The 18,717-nt window shown below is 35.0% G+C and overlaps 1 protein-coding gene across 2 annotated transcripts; it reads right to left on the bottom strand.

Moving 5' to 3' along the window:
* Positions 1 to 1,020: 1,020 nt before the first annotated feature.
* NRSN1 (neurensin 1) lies at positions 1,021 to 17,959 on the bottom strand. Of its 2 annotated transcripts, XM_074272652.1 has the most exons (4): positions 17,787 to 17,959; positions 15,908 to 15,980; positions 6,410 to 6,607; positions 1,021 to 2,763 (listed from the first exon to the last, which is right to left on the bottom strand). In XM_074272652.1, the coding sequence occupies exons 3-4, from the start codon at positions 6,596 to 6,598 to the stop codon at positions 2,365 to 2,367; spliced, it is 588 nt and encodes a 195-aa protein (XP_074128753.1). In that variant the 5' UTR covers positions 6,599 to 6,607; positions 15,908 to 15,980; positions 17,787 to 17,959; the 3' UTR covers positions 1,021 to 2,364. The 2 variants fall into 2 exon arrangements, with proteins under 2 accessions (XP_074128753.1, XP_074128762.1); XM_074272661.1 differs by lacking the exon at positions 15,908 to 15,980 and having other exon boundaries at positions 17,787 to 17,939.
* Between the last annotated feature and the right edge of the window lie 758 nt (positions 17,960 to 18,717).

The following is an 18,717-nucleotide window of genomic DNA, read 5'->3' as shown; positions in this document are numbered from 1 at the left end:
TGTCATATGCCTAGAATCCTTTCTCTTTTCCCTTTTGTTTCTTAGAAATTCTGATTTCCTTTAAGACCCAATTTAACACTTTTTTTCTACACAAAATCCTTTCTAATGCCTCTAGCATCTTCTTTCTCCAAAGTACTGTACTTAATTTTAATTTTCATTTGGCATATGTATGTGTGAATCTATCTATATATCTATTTATCTATATATGTGTGTGCATATGTATATATACACATATATACACACATGTACATAGATATATTACATATACATGTATATATATAATATATAATCTGTATATTTACATATACTACACAAAACATATGCATTGTGCATATTTATATATGCCTGTTGGACCTGATTAAGATACCCCAAACCCTTGAACCCAGGAGCCCAGGAGAGACAGAATATCCAGCTCAGTGACTAGGGTTATTATCTTAGGAGGGAATGAATGGGTGCTGGTTGGCGGTCACAGCTATTGAAGACCCAGAAAAGAAAGTTCTTGCAGCCAAAATATTTGGCACTGTCAGATGATTAAATATCAGAAAGTATGATATAAGATTTTATTAGTGAAAATGACATTAAAAGAGTAACTTTATCATCTGCTTTGCTGTGGCCTCCTAATAACCATAGAATTGTTTATGCAGTTCAAACTTTCTATGTGTGTTGTTCCTTCCTTCCTTCCACTTTTTTTCCTTCCTTCTGCTTTCTTTCTTTCCTTCCTTCTCTTCCTCTCTCCCTCCTTTCCTTCCTTCCTTCCTTTTCCTTATTAGAATGCTAGCTTTTTGAAGGCAGGCACTGCTTTACTCTTAATTTTCATATCCTTTATATTTAGTACAATACTGGGCACAATGTTGAAAATTAATAATCCTTGACTGTTTTTTCCTATAATTTATGTTAAATTGTAAAGCAGATAGAAACACTTATTGGACTTTTCTTCATCATCCATTGCTTCTTCATCCTCATAATAGAAAACAGGCAGAGAAAACAAACCAGATGCTGAAAGAATGAATGACAGTGCAATTTATGTTCGGCTCATTCATATATTTTATTTATCCATTCAAAAATAGCAATATAAGTTGGCAGGGATTTTTGAGAGGATACCATGGTCATATCTCCATTTCACAGCCTAATTTAAATCCACAGATTAAATTAAAGTGCAAAGGGAGGAAATGACTTCCTTGCAAGGAAAATAAAATTTGTTATTTATGAAGGAAAATCTTTGTCTGGTTAGTATCTTCACAGAGATTTCTTTTTTGAGGATGGCTTTCTTTATTCTTTATAAAAATATGACAGCATTATATAAACTTCTTTTCAGTATCAAGTTAAAGTCAAGTATTGGGATATCTTGTCAATAGAACATAACAGGATACAGATTATAAGTGAATCTCAAATCTGTGGCTTTCAATGAGTTCAAGGTGTGAAAATATGACATTGGTTTGTGGAACAAACATATTGAAACAAACCCCAGAGGAGGGGAATAAAATCACAGATGGTGTACAGTAATCAAAGAATTTAAAGCTAGAAAGGGCCCTTAAGATTATCTAGTTCAACTCCCCTCATTTTTAAAGATAATTTGTAGTGAGGCCTAGAGAGGTCCCCATAGTCATCCAACTAAATTAGTGGTGGAGAAGGAAATAGGATTCCAGCTTCTTGCCTTCAAGTGATGTTTTGTTTTGTTATTGTTTATTTTTCGTTTCAACTGTGCTCTCTTCCCATACAATTAATTTTTTTGATCATATTGTTGAAACATCTTCAACTAGATTATTTTTTTTAAGAATTTTTGCACAAAAAACCCACGGGCACATAGGATCCATAAGGAAGGAAGATAATTTGAATCTAATATGAGGAGCCTCATGTTAAGTAATACAGTTAAAAGGTAAAGCTGTAGGTCAGAATAAGGAAAACCATTTTTTTTCCATGAATATACTTGACACTATCTTATACTACTCAGTAGGGATGGAACTGAAAACAGTACTAAGCAGAAAAGCATTAGAAAAAAATTTAAAAATGAATCCAGACCACATTATCTTTAGGGTGGATGTTGACCACTAGTAAGGCTGGTCTAACATTATATAGCACTTTCAAAGAACACAGAAAATGACAATGAAGTCACAAGATGTCAACAAGTATTTCTGTGGGGTCTCCTGGTTTAGTAAAGGGAAATACACATCATAAAGAGTGGGATGTATGCGCTGTCTGAAGCCTTAAACAAGTGGCTCTGAGTTCTGCTCAGCTTTTTTTTAGAGCTGGCGGCGGCAGCTGCTGCCCAGTGGTATGTGACACGCCATATTCTTGCCATTACCAAAGGTGATGTTCTCCCATTTAACTGATGTCTAACTTACAGAAGGGAGGCAGAACAATGCTTCAGGTTTCTGATAAAGGCTGGATGTTATGAATTCTGGACAAAGTGACTGGTATCTTGGTTTCCCCTGGGGCTGGAGCTTTTGTGATAGGCTGGGCATGGGCTTTGATGTCTGCTATTCTCTCTTTGAACTTCTGCTGAAGGTATTTTTCTTCTTTGGAGTAGCTTTTTGCAAAAGCAGACATCAATAGACATGCAGCCATGGTCATTCCTCCAATACAAAATAAAACAGCTCCTGACAGCTTACAGATGTCTAATGCTCCGTTAAACTGAATGGCCTGGGAATCCACCATTACAAAATCTCCTTCTCCAAAGGCTTCGATTTTGGGGGGTATCAGAAAGCCCACTGACAGAACGGTCAATCCTAAAATCAGGAATACTGTGCCTGAAATGAGTCCGACCTGAAAAATGCAACCGGGAAAAACAAACAAGAGAGAAAACAAAAAGTTCAGAAGGAGATACACACACCACCCAGACACACAAACACATGCAGAAACCCTCCCAACCCACATCAATTTTGTAATGTGTTAAAATGTTAATTTTACATTAAATTATTAAAATTACATTTAAAGATAAAAATAGAATTCAACAACTTAATGATCTCATACATATAATGAAGATCATCTTTTTTGTTCTTTATATATTAAAGTGCTCATGCTTATTATTTTTAAATTCATAATAAACATTAAAAAAGTAATACTTCAAGAAGGGCCAGGTAGAGTCAGTATTTATCATCTTCCTTAAATGATCATGGTTTGGAAGTTTTCCCATAGCTACCAATTTATTTTTCCATTAATAAAGGAGGAAGGGAATTAAAGGGACTTATTTGCAAGCTTCTGTTCTCAAATTCAGCAAAGATATTATCTACAGACCTTAAGTGAGTTCACCTTTTTTGTTTTGTTTTAAGTTTATTATAACTAATTCCCCAGTCATAGACTGTTGGGTCTAGAAAGGGATTTTTGAGATAATTTAGTTCATGTTCTATCTGTTACTTAATTTATTAAAAAAATAAAATTAAATTTCATCTTCAGTTCTCAATTCTACCCCTTCCTCTCCCATTCTCCATCCATTGAGAAAGAAAAAAAAACAAATTCATTACAAATATGAAATTATGCAATTTTTTTTCCATAATAGCAGATTTCCCCCTCCCTCACAAAAAAAGAGAGAGAATATGCTTCCATCTACATTCTGAGTCTATCAGCTTTCTATGTTATTTGAGGCTCCTGAGAGCAACTGACTTGCCTGAGGTTTTATTTGGTTGCTTAGTATATAGTTGCTGCTTAATCTCCAGAATACTAGACAGATCTGGTTTCTACAAACTAGTGGGGAGAAAGGTAATTTCGCAATTTCTATACAGAGTTCAGATTTAAAAAAAGGGAAGTAAGACTAAATTTCAGGTGAGCTGCAAAGTAAGCCCGATTTATAGAAGACATTGGAACAAATGGACATTTGCATACTATTGCATTACTTAAAAAATGCAACTTTATGTTTAGGACCTAAAAAGAACACTGATGAATGGAGTTAGTTGTTCACCTTTTGGATATGTTTATCTTTGCCATTGTACAAATTTACATATATTTAAAAAGAAAATACAGAAAATCTTTTCACCTCAAAAAGTCCCTCTAATCATGAATAAGAAAAAAAATTAGTTAAATTCATTCTTTTAAAATAGAAAAGTGTGTGTGTGTGTGTGTGTGTGTGTGTGTGTGTGTGTGTGTGTTGGGGGAAGTGTCTGGACCTGTTACTTCATTGGTATGAGATACTCAGTATGGAAACTCCCTTCACTAAAGCACTTCTATAATTTATAGTCTTAAATAGTTGCATGGGGCACTGAGAGGTTAAATAATTTACCCATAGTCTTATAGCTAATATATGAGTCAGAATTAGGATTGAACTGAAGTTTTCCTAGGTTTAAAACTAATTACTATACTGTGCTGCTTCTCATTTTGTTTTTTTTTAGGCGAAACATCTAGACTCTAATTTGAGGGTAATATATTATCATACCTAACAAATATATGTGTGTGTGTGTGTGTGTGTGTGTATACACACACATTTGTTGAATAAAATAGAATTTTCTCTTTGCTTTAAAAAATGATTTGTAAGACTAGTTCCTGATTATAATTTAAAATAAAATCGGACGGCTTATCTAAAGGAAAACTAGAGGTTTATATCAAATGAAACCAGAGTTATGTCTCTGATGCCATATTTCCTGGAAAACACTTATAACAGGTTCCATGTTTCAATAATCTGGCCTTTGCTGACCATTGTGGATTCCTGTTTTCATCTAATGTCAGAATCTTAAAAACAATAGGTAACAGAAAGGTGACCTGTTAAATTACAAGATTCTTAAGAATGTAGACCATGTCTTAATTTTTCTTTTGTACCTCCTTCCTCACACCTACCAAGCACAAGGCTATGCATACAGTAGTGCTCAACAAATAGTAGTTGACAAATCTAATTTGCAAAGCAACTAGGTGGTACGTGGATAGAGTATTGGACAAGGAGTCAGGAAGATTCATCTTCCTGAGTTCAAATGTGCCCTCAGACACTTACTACCTGTGTGATCCTGGACAAGTCTCCTCACCCTGTTTACCTCTGTTTCCTCATCTGTGAAATGAGCTGGAGAAAGAAATAGCAAACCACTCTAGTATCTTTGCCAAAAAAAAAACCCAAATAAGGTTACAAAAAGTAGGATACAATTGAAAATGTCTAATATCAAAAAAATGCAAATTAGTGAGAACATGTAATAAAGAGTAAAATATTTTTTTCTGCTAGTAACTCATTGCTCAATTGAATAGGACTTCATTAACAAAAAATCCACTTTGGGAACTTCTCTTAGAAATTATAAGGCAAATAAAAAGATGGCATATTACTGCTCATTAAAAAAGGAAAATATATGACCTCATTGATAGCCATATGTGGTTTTGTATTTACAGGTAGCAGCCATGATAAAGTTAATATTTAGAACTAGCCCCTGGTATTAATAAATGTTAGTTTAGGAAAAAGGATGGCAGGGGCAAGCCAGCTGCTTTGTCAGAGAAGGGAAAGTGGGAAGATTTGAGAACCATTGTAGAAGAGATAAGAACATCAGTGATAAATAAAAACAAGAATGGTGCTGGAAATAAAAAGAGAAGGTCACTCAGATGAGTCCTTTGGGCAGTCCATGGTAATCTCATTGGGTTGTTTTCACTTATAACAGTCATTGCTTCTAATCTACTATCAGTAGGGCAGGACAAATGTTTTGAATTTTAATTCTGGAGGTGATTATAGATTTGAGCCAATCCATTCACATAGTCTTGTTAAGGACTATGTGTTTGTTAAAGGCAGAATGTGTGGCCACAGAACCAAGATGTGTTGAGCTCACCTGTGGATAAAAATTTGTGACCCTGGCCTGACCACAGTGATGATGGGGAAAGAAATATTAGTTGCTCTAGTAATACAGATATTCATGGGTAAAAAAGGAATGATAATACAAAAATCCATATAATATGCTCCAGCCAGTGTTCTTTCTATTACGTCCTCCTCCTTATGCATTGGTTCCTTTAATTTTTCCAGTTATTACTTCAAAAATCATATCTGCAATTGATACCTGAAAATGTTTTCTTGTCTTACTTAGGAATTCACCTATGCATTAAGAGAATCTTGCATAATATTAAGTGTTAATAATTATAACTAATATTGTTAATAATTTCAGTATATATTAAACAATGTCAAAGACCTAGATCAGAGTTCACAGGAGAGAGAAACCTATTTTATTGAGACCTTTGTCATTGGAGGGCATATCTACATGGTTGAGATCACAGATATATTAGAGATATTGAAGTATTATTTTTTTAGTCATATTGGTTATAGCTGAGATTTATAGCCATATTTTCTAAAATAAGAGCAAATTTAATATCAGTGGAAACTATGCATTTAGTCAGAGGAAGACTAAAAAGACTTGGGCTTTTTTATAGGTAGATTAAATATTTTCTCTCCTAATTTTCTCTTTATTAGCTAATCTGTGTACATATGTCCATACTTCAGTACAGTCCTTCTCCCCCTTACCTTCCAGAGAACAGAACTCCACTTATTAGGTGATCTCTGGATCTGAAAATCATCCTCATACTCCCAAATGGAAGCTGTACAGTCTTCATAAAACTGATGCAAATAGGATCGGACTCCATAGCGTTGATATCCACCCTCAGGTGTATTCTGTGCTTGTTTGGCCCCACAGATGTTGGCACAAGAACTCATTCTTCTTGGCTGAAAGGATAGTAACCAAACAAGTAGATCCTGAGTATTTTGTCCTCTAGTTCACAGTACATATCAAAGAACTCAGACATCTGGTGTTTTTCTTATTCCATCAACTAATGAGGTAACCTATCTGAACAAAGTCTTTTACCTTTAAAATATGTTAAAATATCTCTTTCTCTATAGGCTGCCATTTCTTTCATCCTTAAATTACAGCAGGTACTCAGTGGCCATAACATATAAGATCTATGTAAACAAATTTAAGTTACATAGTACATCTTCTTCATATTATACAATAAAAAGGAAATAATACATCCACTAGCAATAGAAGCAAAAAGTTTTTGATAGGCATCTTGATTACCGTTGCCTGAGATATAAACCTCTTATTTTCTTGGACACCAGTATTCTATATTTCCACGATCAAGAATGAGTTAGACCACGGACTGAGTTTTCTTGGGACTATGTTCAAGTGAAATCTGGTACACCTTTTCAATCAGTAAATCAAAAAGCATTTATTGGTAGCAACTGTGTGATAGGTACTATGCTAGGGGGTTGGGATATGAAGATAAAAACAAGAGTTCCATATCTCTTTCTTGTTGAGGGATACTGTGGAGAGCTCTAAAGGTCAGGCAGAGAGTTGGACCAAGTTAACTTTCAGTGATTCTCTGATCCATTTAGGATCTTGTATTTTCCCTCAAAGAACCTTCATCATTGTGCTGATCTCAGTAGCTTGAAGATATTCAGTCCTTATCTTCTAAGATTTTAATTATTTGTTAAGTTTCAAAGAATCTTTATTGAAAAAGCTTTTGGGGGAACTTAAGGCTCATGCTTTATTAAACTGCAAGCTCCTTACTCAATAATTAACATGTCATTAACCTTGTACTCTAATCTTTATTTGCTAGTATTCTTTTGCATGTGGGCTGTAAGATTACAATGTTCAAGGGAGATGTAGTTTTTTGTTATTTTCCCAAGAAGGAATATAATATAGCTATGAATGCAGAGCTAACTAAATGAAACCAGGGCCTCATGAACTGGTCTGCTTCAATGAAAGACTTTGTTTCAACTTATTAAAAAAAAAAAGATGTTCTTATTGAGGAAGTAATTCTTTTGTTTTGCCTATGAAATCCCACTTTGTGATTCGCCTTCCGTTCTCGACAGATGATGTCTAACATTTATAGGGTGCTCAATGTTGAAAAAAACACCTCAGCATACATTCTCTAATTTGATTCTCATCACAATTGTCTGGTACTTGTTGCTATTATCCCTATTTTATAGATGAGAAGATTGAGATTTTGTGTGGTTAAGTGACTTGCCCCATAATCATACATGTGTTACTAAGTAAGAGAAGTAGGATTCTGACTTGAGTCTTCTTAGTTCCAACTCAATGGTTCTTTCCATTTGTCCTGATATAGTAGTGGCTAAGTCAATGATGGCATGAAAAGGGCAATAATTGGAAGAGACAGATGTTTCCTGCTTTCCCATGCCATTATATTAATCTGAAGACCCAATGTCCATTTAACTTTAGCTATACTATAACAGTGCCAGATAACTGTACTGGAAACATTTAAATGCCTGGCTTTTATTCCTTCAGTTTTCATCCACATTTGGTTTTATGTAGAATTAATACAATTGTGACCAAATGAACACAATTTGAAATATCCTTTTCTTCATTGATGCTTCTCTCTGGGTCAATGATAACCTCTGAATGTAAATTAGTCACCTTTCAAAGCCTCATTACCATCCCTTGGCATTTAGTGGATTATTGTTTTGAAGAAAATAGTATGGCACCAATTATATTAAGTACCTATGAGTGGTCAGTTACAAGAAGCTGTCCAGTTGACTAAAATATGATCCAAATGAGACAAAGGTCCTCAAGGATATGTACACATTTTCTGGAAAACAGATGTACTAATAAAATGTTGATGGCACTGTGAATTGACCCAGCAATTCTGAGAAAAAAATTAAACTATGACCAAAAATTGCTACATTCATACTCTATCCATATGCCAAGAAAAAGAACAAGAACCTGCATGTACAAAAATATATATAGCAGTTCTTTTCATAATAGCAAAAATCTGTAAATGAAGTGAGTGCTTAATTACTGGGAAATGGCTAAATAAATAATAGTATAGACATGTAATGAGATATAAGTGCCATAAGAAATGATGAAATGGACAATGTTAGAGAAAACAGGAAAGGCCTCTAAAATGTGAAGTGCGGGGGGGAGTACAGAGTAGAACCAAGAGAATAACTTATAAAACAATAGCATAAAGAAAAAACAACTTTGACAGGCTTTAGAATGCAGAGCAATGCAATGACAAACCGCAATTCTAGAAGAGCAAATATGAAGCATGCTCCTCACTTCCTACCAGAGAGGTGATGTATTAAAACACAAAATGAAGCACATACACTTTTGAACATGGCCAACAATATGGGGATTTGTTTTGGTTGGCCACAATATATGTTAAGAGGATTTAATTAATTTATTTTTATTATTTAATGGGAGTGAATTGAATAGAGGAGAGAATGAATGCATTTTTAATTTGAAAAGAATTAAATTAAGTTTTAAAAGAAAAATATACAGAATATATATATGAGATGGATTCAAGATTGTTTGGGAAGGAGACTAATAGCTGAGTGATCAGGAAATACCTTCTGTACAAAGTAGTACTCAAGCTGAGTTTGAAGGAAGCAAGGACAAGGAGGAGAATAGAATTTATTCTGGATTAAAGACAATGAATGCAAAGGCATGTAGGAGAGGGAAGGTTACATTTGAGGAAAAACATATTATCCAGTATGGTTGTGCTGTAAAATTCATGAAGGGTGGATATATGTAAGAATATTGTGAAAGGTAAGAAGGGACAAAGCTGTGAGAAGCTTCAAATGCCAAACCAAGTACTTTTGCTTTTAGAGTTAATAGAGAGCAGTTAGAATTTACCGAGGAGAAGAAACTGGGAAAGAGTCCTAACTTTATCTTATGGCTATTGAATATACCCATAATCTTGGCTAGTCACTTCTGCTGATTGATTATCAGGGCAACTGGAAGAATAATGTTGGTAATATATAGTCCAGTCACTTTGCAGGACTATAGAATCAAAGCAGATAAATCCTGCCAAAGGTTGGCTAGCAGCAGAATTTCTATGAAGAAAAGACTAGCATATTTATACTTCCTGTCTACCCAGAACAGTTCTAAAGGCAAGGAAAGTAGGTAGCTGCTGAGGGCAAAATGTTTGTGTGTGTGTGGTGTGTGTGTGTGTGTGTGTGTGTGTGTGTGTGTGTGTGTGTGTTTTGCAATGAACAACACTTTAAAATTTGACCTTTTCTAAATGCACACATTTTTAATTCCAAATAATGGAGCTGTCCTTGACATATAGGCCTTTATTTTGTGGCAAAATATTGTATGGAATATAGCAAGGATTTCTTGGTGAACAGTGGCTATTTATCTTTAGAGGTATGGTTGTACCATCTTTTCAACTGGGAGACAGGAACTTAATTTTTAAGTTTTATTTAAAGACAACTCACCTTTGTGTTCACCTTCTCTAGGAAGGTCATCATATTAATTAATGTAGTTAATGAGATGTTAGTTAATGTAGAGGGAAATTGTTCATCAAAATATATAGATGATATAGTCAATACTGGCAAAATACCACAGATCATCGTCCAAATTGTTAATATAATAATGGGGATGATTTCCTTTGCATATTTTATTCTAGTTCTAATGAAACAATTTTAATTAATGTTTGTTACTTATATCATATTTACAATTATTTTAAAGGCATTTTAAAATTCACTATAGTATTATTCCTGTGTAGAAAAGATGGAAAAGATGTCATTAACCATGTTCTGTTATGGAGAAATTAAGGCATAGAAAAATGGAATAATCTGTTAAAGGTTGCACCATGAATCACTGACATAACTGAGAGGATGATTTTTTTTTTCTTGAGGCTGGGGTTAAATGACTTGCCCAGGGTCACACAGCTAGGAAGTGTTAAGTGTCTGAGACCAGATTTGAACTCTGGGACTTCTGAATTCAAGGCTGGTGCTCTATCCACTGCACCACCTAGCTGCCCCAAAGTTAGTGATTTTAATTAGAGCAAATACAGGCTATATAATTTATTTCCACAAGTAAAATTAGCTCATGAAGGCATCTTTACTAAGTGAGGACTTTAACGACACAAACATGGATAAAACAGAATATGAACAGAATAGGAAAGAAAAAAAAAAACACTCCTAGCAACTGTGAGTTATTTCCTTTAGATTCTGAATTTTCTCTTTCCCAGGATCACAATAGCTTTGATACTGAGCAGGACAGAATGACATATGGCAAACATTTACTGCACAGCACAGCTTGTTCCAGGAATTTCAGGTTAAATACCCCTGTTGTTTAAGATGTAAAATCCAGACACGGACTTGACTAAAATATCATGAATGAAATAACAACAAAATATAAAACCTTAGATTTTCAGAGTAAAACTAAGTGACAAAAATGTAAATATGTTTAATTTTTTAAAATAGTAAAATGTTGAGAGGTTGTGTGACACTGTGGATAGATGGCCAACTTTGGAGTTATGTAGATTTCAAAGATTCAAGTTCTTGTTCTGATATATACCTGTTGTATGATCATAGGAAAGTCAGTTGATCTATTTTAGCTTTAGTTACCTTATGTGTAAAAGAGGATAATAGTACCTACCTCCCAGAGTTGTTATAAGGATCAAATGAGATAACATATGCCCAACACTTTGCAAACTTTAAAGAACCATATAAATACTATCATCATCATCATCATCATCATCATCATCATCATCATCATCATCATCAGCAGCAGCAGCAGCAGCAGTAGCAGCTTGTCTTGTAGATAACTCTCTAACTTTGAAGGTACAGCTAAATTGCTCATGGGCATCATTGGAGAGAATTTTCATAACTAGAATTTTCAATACAGAAAAAAATGCTGATCTAGTCCCCCTCACCCTGTTTCTGCCAAACAATAATTCTGTATTTCCTGTTGGAAAATTTCTTCTGTTTGCATGATATTAATTAAGGCCATAACATGGATTTAATTTACTGGCATTTTCAACAATTATTCATATGACCTAATAGATGGTCTTGCATATAGTAGAAACCCAATAGATATCTTGTGGTCTGATAGACTTGTCAGGCTGTCTTAATACATTATATAATATCCAGACAAACTAATTTTTGGCATTATGGAGACCTCAGAAAGTGTTAATTGACCAATTTTTTTCCCAACTAGTTATCTTAGCAAAGCTTAAAAAAATCTCTTTTGATACATGAAAGATTTAATATAACTTCCCAAATGCCTAAAGTATCTCACAAAAATTACCTGCTGAGGAGAGTAATTTCTAGGAAGAATACATATTTGATGGTAATTTGGATGCATATAAGGCCTGAAAATACCATTTAGAGATGAAAGGGGCTTTATAGGTTATTTAATCTAACACATTCATTTTACAAATGAGGTTATTTAAGCCCAGAAAGCTGAAAGAACTTACCAAAAATCACTGAAGTAATGAGCTAGAATTCAAACCTAGGACCATTAGGCAAGAATGGTAAGGAATCTTTCAACTGTGTAGGGCTTTGAGTGTCAAACAAAGAAGAAATATTCAGTATGTCTACAACTGATCTGAAAATTACATTGTTAGATAGATCTACTTAATGCTTGTTGGTTTCTTAAAAAATCATTCATGGACATGCATGATGCAATAACAATTAATATTCATAAAACACTTTTAAGTTTCATATTCATATTCAAAAAACTCTACATGTTCCCAATGTTCAGAGCATTGTGCTAGCTGCTAGGGAAAATACAAAGTTTCCCAAAGAAAGGGTCACTGTCCTCAGGGATTTTAAAATCTAATAAAAAAGATACAAACATAAGTAAGAATAATAGAAAATATTACATGACAAGCACATTAGGTAGTTGGGAAGCAAATGTTATGCAAGATGTGAAGGGGAAGCCGGATTGCTCATAAGATGAATTAGGATGGTTTTCATGGAGGAAGGGACATTTGAATTGAGTTTCAAAGAATGCATAAGGATCCATTAAGGGAAAAAAAAAGGTTAGAAAAGAACATTTGAACATTTCATGAGCAAAAATAAAGAAGATTAAATATAGGTTAATAATCTACTTTAGTTGGAGCATAGAATATTTGGGGGAGACTATCATTAAATGTAATGACAGATGAAGGAAAGTCTTGAAGGTCAGGGAAAGGGGTTTAAACAATAGGGCATAAAAATCACTGGAGGTTTGTTTTTTTTTTTAGAGTAAACTTATGTGTAAGAAAGATTATTCAGGTGCCAAATGAGAAATGGATTGAAGTAGGGAGAAAATGGAGACAAGAATATATGTTGGTAGTCTACTGAAATATTCCTAGTGATAGTGAAGATTTGAGTAAGTGACAATGGGAATGGGTAGGGGAAGATGTGAGAGATATAGAGGTTGATCACCAAAATTTAGTGATTATTTGGATGTCAGAGATGAGAAATGGTGAAAAGACAAATAGAATAATATGATTTAGAATGCAAGAAACTGGGTGGAAGGTGGCTTTACCTACAAAAATAGTAAAATCAGAAAGTGGAATAGAAGGAATAATTAGATTTCAGCATATTTAATTTAAGTTGTTGGTGAAATGTCCAGGTGGGCAATCCTAGATTGCAAAAAAGATGGTAAGGCTAAACATACTTATTCAGAAGTCTTCATACAGATGGTAATTTAGAACTGATAATTGAGGACTAAATGAGAATGACAAAGTAGAAAGTATAAAGAGGACAGAGAAAAGGTCCTAGAACAGAATCTGGGGAAACATCTATCATCTTAAGATGTCAGGAACAGTATGAATAACCAGTGAGAAGCACAGACAATGAGAATTTGAAGTGGAAATAAATTAAAAAAACATATAGTTTCTTTGACACAAGAAGGCAGGATAGAGCATCCATTAGAATGGAGGTAAGGAACAATGCCAAATAATGCAGAGAGGTCAAGAAAGATGAAGCCTGACAAAAAATCTGTTGGATTTAAAGTACTTTTCTCAAAACAATCTTGTAAGGAAGATAGTTCAAGTATCATTATTCTTAACAAATGAGAAAACTGAAGTTTAGTGGGTGATTGATTTGCTAAAGATCATTTAGGAGGCTTACCTCCTAATAGAGCTAACTTTTAAACCCAAATCATGAGCCTTAAAACAATTTTTTTGTATTTCTTCATATATAGGAAGCCATGATTTTTTTTATAAAGCTCAAAGCATTTTATTGTTCTCATCCTTTTTATTTTCATGAAATCTTTGAGGGAACATGGACACATAAAGCTAGAAGTAAAAATAACTTAAGAGATCTTGTAGTCTGATCTCTTCAAGTTATAGAAGAGAAAATGGAGACCTAAAGAGGTTAATTGACCAAGGTCATAATAGATATTAAGAATTAGAACTGAATTATAACCAAGCTCTCTGATGTTAAATTTGATATTCTTCCTATCACACTACAAGGGAAGGAGGTGGAAAATTAAGACCCCCCTATTGGTGAGCTTCTTAGACCTTTCCTTAATAGTTATGCTACAGGACAATTTCAAAGACAAACCATACCATGGCTTGGTCATTCTTTTAGATACTTAGAATCACTACATTTCCCACATCTGCCTTTTAGTTCATAAATCAGATCCAGGCTAATGAGATAAAAGATTTTCCCTTTACAGCTAGTTGTACAAGAGATAGTAGGCACATGCAAAAAAACTGGGAAATATGATTGAGATGATCTTACTATCCTGTAAGATCTCATTAGCATTGGTATTCTATCTCATGACTACCCTCTGTCTTTCTCATTGGAAGGAGTTGGGGTATGATCTCCCAACCTTTTTTAAGGAGAGACCAACTCAGACATCTTATTTCTCTCTTGGATGCATTACTTGGGTGGCTGACTTCTCTATTTCTTGGTTTGGGTATTTCTTCCTTCCTTAGAGCTTTTCAATTTTTTTTGTACTATGTCTTCCCTCATTAAATTATGAGTTCCTTAAAGGTAGGGACTGCCTTTCTTGTGTTGTTGTTACCTGTATCATCAGCTCTTAGCACAGTGCCTGGCCCATATAAAATATTAGCTATTTATTGAACAAAAATGAAGATTTTGTTTAGTTGATTCCATAATAGTTGACCATTTCAATGTAAGACCAAATCAGTCTATTACTGTGAATATTGTATAAACAAAAAAAAAAGTGTGATTCAAATTTTCAATTTTAAGAGTTAAATTTTTTTTTAAAAATCTATTTACTCAGTGTCCTTTGTTGTGAGGCATCATGGTGCATTCTGGGAATAAAAAAGATTGAAAAAATGACTGCTGCCTTTCAAGAAATTTGGTCTTATTGATCTTTAACATATTTTCACCTTTAAATCTGATCATCCTGATGGATGGGATAGGAAATACACACACAATTCTTGGTAGATGGTGAGACAAAAAAAGGAGAACTGCTGACAAAGTGTTTTAGGAAAATAGGGCAAAGAGAAATAACTTTCAGAATGAAGGCAGACCAGTGGAGGAGGGGACAAAAGATTTAGGCTTTGAAGGCAAAGACAAATTTTACTTGAGAGGAATAAGGAGTTAATGCATTCTTGGCATGACAGACAGGTTGTGAAAATGCACATAGATAGGAGAGAACAAGTCAAGGTTAAAGAATAGCTATTTCTTCATTTGGCTGGAACTTTTCTTACAGAAAAGATATATTGGAAGAAGATTGATGAAGGCCTTATAAACTTGGCTAAGGCCTTGTAATTTTAGAATATGCTATTATATATGATACTTGTGGAAATATGTATAGAAAAGTTGTACATGTTTAACATATGATGGATTACTTGCCATCTATGAAAGAGGGTGGGGGAAAAGGGAGAGAAAAATCTAGAACACAAGGTTGTGTAAGGGTGAATGTTGAAAATTATCCATGTACATATTTTGAAAATAAAAAGCTTTAATTGAAAATATGCTACTACAAAGGAAATAAACACAGAAACTTTTGATTTCCATAGTGAAATGGCAAATACTGCTGTTCTGTATTCTGAGATTCATTACATGCTCTACTAAATCAGTGGAGTGAGATCAATTTTGTGAATTAAAAAAGGGGGGGGGATCCCTGCTGAATGAATTCTCCTCTGGGATAAATCCTTTTAGTGAATTGTTGAAATATATTCCCAAATTAGGAAGAAGAAAATGGAAAAAGGTTATATTCCATTCTTCTTATTACTTAAATGGAAACCGAGACCATGTGACATTAAATTAATTTGTAGATATGTGATAATTATGAAACTGGATTACTACCTTTGATGTCGTCCTCCTCTTCCTGGTGTCTATCCTTGGAACTTTCTCTTTCTAAAAACTCATCTTTCCAAACCTATGAAAAAGAAATCCTTACAGAATTGGATTCATACCAAATATAAATAAAATAAACAAGTTCACATACTTTATATTTTAGTAGTTGAGAAAATATTGAAAAAAATATTTCTTGGGGTATCTAGATGGTGAAGTAGATAAGCACTAGCCTTAAAATCAGGAGGATTCGAGTTCAAATTTGGCCCAAGACACTGAACAATTCCTAACTGTGTGACTCTGGGCAAATTACTTAATTCCAACTACCTCACATACACAAAAAGAAAAAAAAAATATTTCTTGCTCAGGATAAGTACAAGCTTATTAAATAATTAAAATATCATATTTTAGTTTTCAATTCCATTTTGTTTAATAGTTTTGTACGTTTCATCTAGTAACTCTGACTGGAGAAAGCCATTTCTTATTTATCATTTTACATATAAAACTGTCTTCATCAGTTGTCTATTTAATCTGCTAAGTGGTTCATGTAATATGAGAGGAATTTGCCTAAAAACTGTTGCATCTTCAAATATTATTTCATATATTCAACTTAAGTCTGCTTGAACAGTTTCTTTAGTAAAAGACCCTAATTTTAAACCCATAGTATTGTCTTAAATCTTTAGAATAACCTTAGGTTAACATCTTTCCTTCTTTATTATTTTTACTCTCCTTCCTGCTTGAAGCAAGCAGATCCCTATGAAAAATTTAACTTGATAACCACCCACAGGCTACGTACATTATTACTAAAATGATGTAAAACAAAATAACCAGTTTTCATATTTTCAAGATATTGCTGGGATTCCTTGCTGATGAACAGATAAGTCATCCATTTTCTGGCAGGCCTCAAAGATTGCTGATTGGTGAGCCTGATTGATAATTGGTCAGAGTACTTAAGGGATCACATTACATTTAGCATAGTTATATTTCCTTCTTGACCTTTTCTTCCAAACCTTTTATAGGGCGCTGGTAGTGAAAAAAGGGAGACTTAAGGAGTGTTGAAGAGAGCAATCATTACTGCTTGGTAACCCTGCTTGGGTAATCTGATTAAGGAAAAGGATAAAAGTCAAACACAAGCCATTACCTGCCTCTCTCTCTCTCTCTTTTCCCCCCTACTCTCCTCTTTTCATTTCTTCTTTTAATTTAAAAAAAAAAAATTCTCATCCTTGCCGACCCTTTTCCCTTTTCTCTGCTACAAAGGAAAGTGTAGCATTCATCCTTTCGGTTCTCCAAGTCCTGCTGTTTCAAACCTGGGACTCTTTCCATGGTCTGAAAAACACTTCTCACTACTGAACTCAACCATCAGAGCAAAACCAGCTGTTAATGCCCCATTGGTGGCCACATCTACCCTGCTTACTTTGAGGTCAAGTACTTTAGTCTCAATCTGAAAAATGCCCCTTAAATAGCTCCTCGAAGGTAGGAAATGGGGTACCAGGGATATTTAATTAAGTCTAGAAAATGCATTAAAAATCTTTCAGTTGCATCCGGCGCATTTTGCAAACCCCCCCTCATCCAATATCCAACTTTCCCTCTCTCAGAAAAATGAAGCTGCAAGTTTTCAGAGGTTCGCTCCCGCCATCCCCCAAAAATAATTCTTACATAATACAACTCATTTCCAATCACCCCAATTCGATGAAAACCTAGGGCTGCCCCCCTCGAGTTTGTGTGCTTGAAATAGATATTTTTAATGCGTATATATGTGATTTACAGTGTTTGTGTGTGTATGTGTGTCTGATGGGGGAGGGAAAAGGAAGTCTAAGAGAGGGAGAATTGGTGAGAAAGAAAAGATAATGGTAATTAAAAGCAGCCGCCCCTGCGTTCGGCTTTCTTTTACCTGTCCCCTCAGATCCCCCCGACCCGCAGAGCAAGTGCAGCTAGCAAGCTAGCCGCAAATCTCTCGCTGGGGTCCCATCGCCGCCGCCGCTCCCGCCGCCGCCGCCGCCGCCGCTCCCGCCGCCGCCGCCGCCGCTCTCGCTCCCGCCTCTCTGAGCCCGTTCAGCCTCAGACAGAGAGTTTGATTGACATCTCGGTGCTAGGATCGTCTTGTGCTTGCGCACTCCACTGCTGTCGCTGCCGCCAAAACCCCAGAGGATCCGAGCTGGGGCGGAGGAGTCCTGCAGGCCACAGAACATAGTGTAAACTGTACTTTCTTTTCACCCCAACATCACCGGTACTGAAGCAAGCCTCTTTGTTCCCTCCACCTTCCCTGAAGGCGGCCCAGGTGACTCAGGACGCCATTGTCTGTCTTTTTCTACGCTTTTGCCAGAATTAGTGGGGTTTTGTTTTAAAGGGACTACAAACCTGGTCAGTGATCTGCAGATGCGATTAGGCCTTCTGTGCAATTTGCGTAAAGCCTCAGCCTACTCTGTAAGGGACAATCTATACAATTCAAGGCTTTTAAAATATGTATTTTACATATGTTTTGGCTTTGCAATGAAGAGCTTCCCATGAGTCGGGCAAAATAACTCCAATCTTTCCAAATCATCCTGTTTTTCCTACAAAGAAAGTGCCTCATCTATTTCTTTGCTTGTCACCAAATCCAGTTCATTAAACTCTGAGTCTCTCTCCATGGTGCTGAAGAGAAAAAAACAAAACAAAACAAAACAAAACCAAACCCTTCAAGTTCCCTGACTGAGGGGGGCACCCTCCATTGGGGTAAACTCCAGTTGTTAATGTTCCATTGGTGCCCACTTCTACCCTGCTAATTTGAGGTCATTGACTTTAGTCTCAATCCAAATAATACTTCTCAAATTTCTGCTCGAAAT

Source organism: Sminthopsis crassicaudata, chromosome 1, assembly GCF_048593235.1.
Source record: "Sminthopsis crassicaudata isolate SCR6 chromosome 1, ASM4859323v1, whole genome shotgun sequence".
In the NCBI taxonomy this organism is placed as follows: domain Eukaryota; kingdom Metazoa; phylum Chordata; class Mammalia; order Dasyuromorphia; family Dasyuridae; genus Sminthopsis; species Sminthopsis crassicaudata.
The sequence above is the reverse complement of the archived record's forward strand: the minus strand, read 5'-3'. Positions and strand labels throughout refer to the sequence as shown.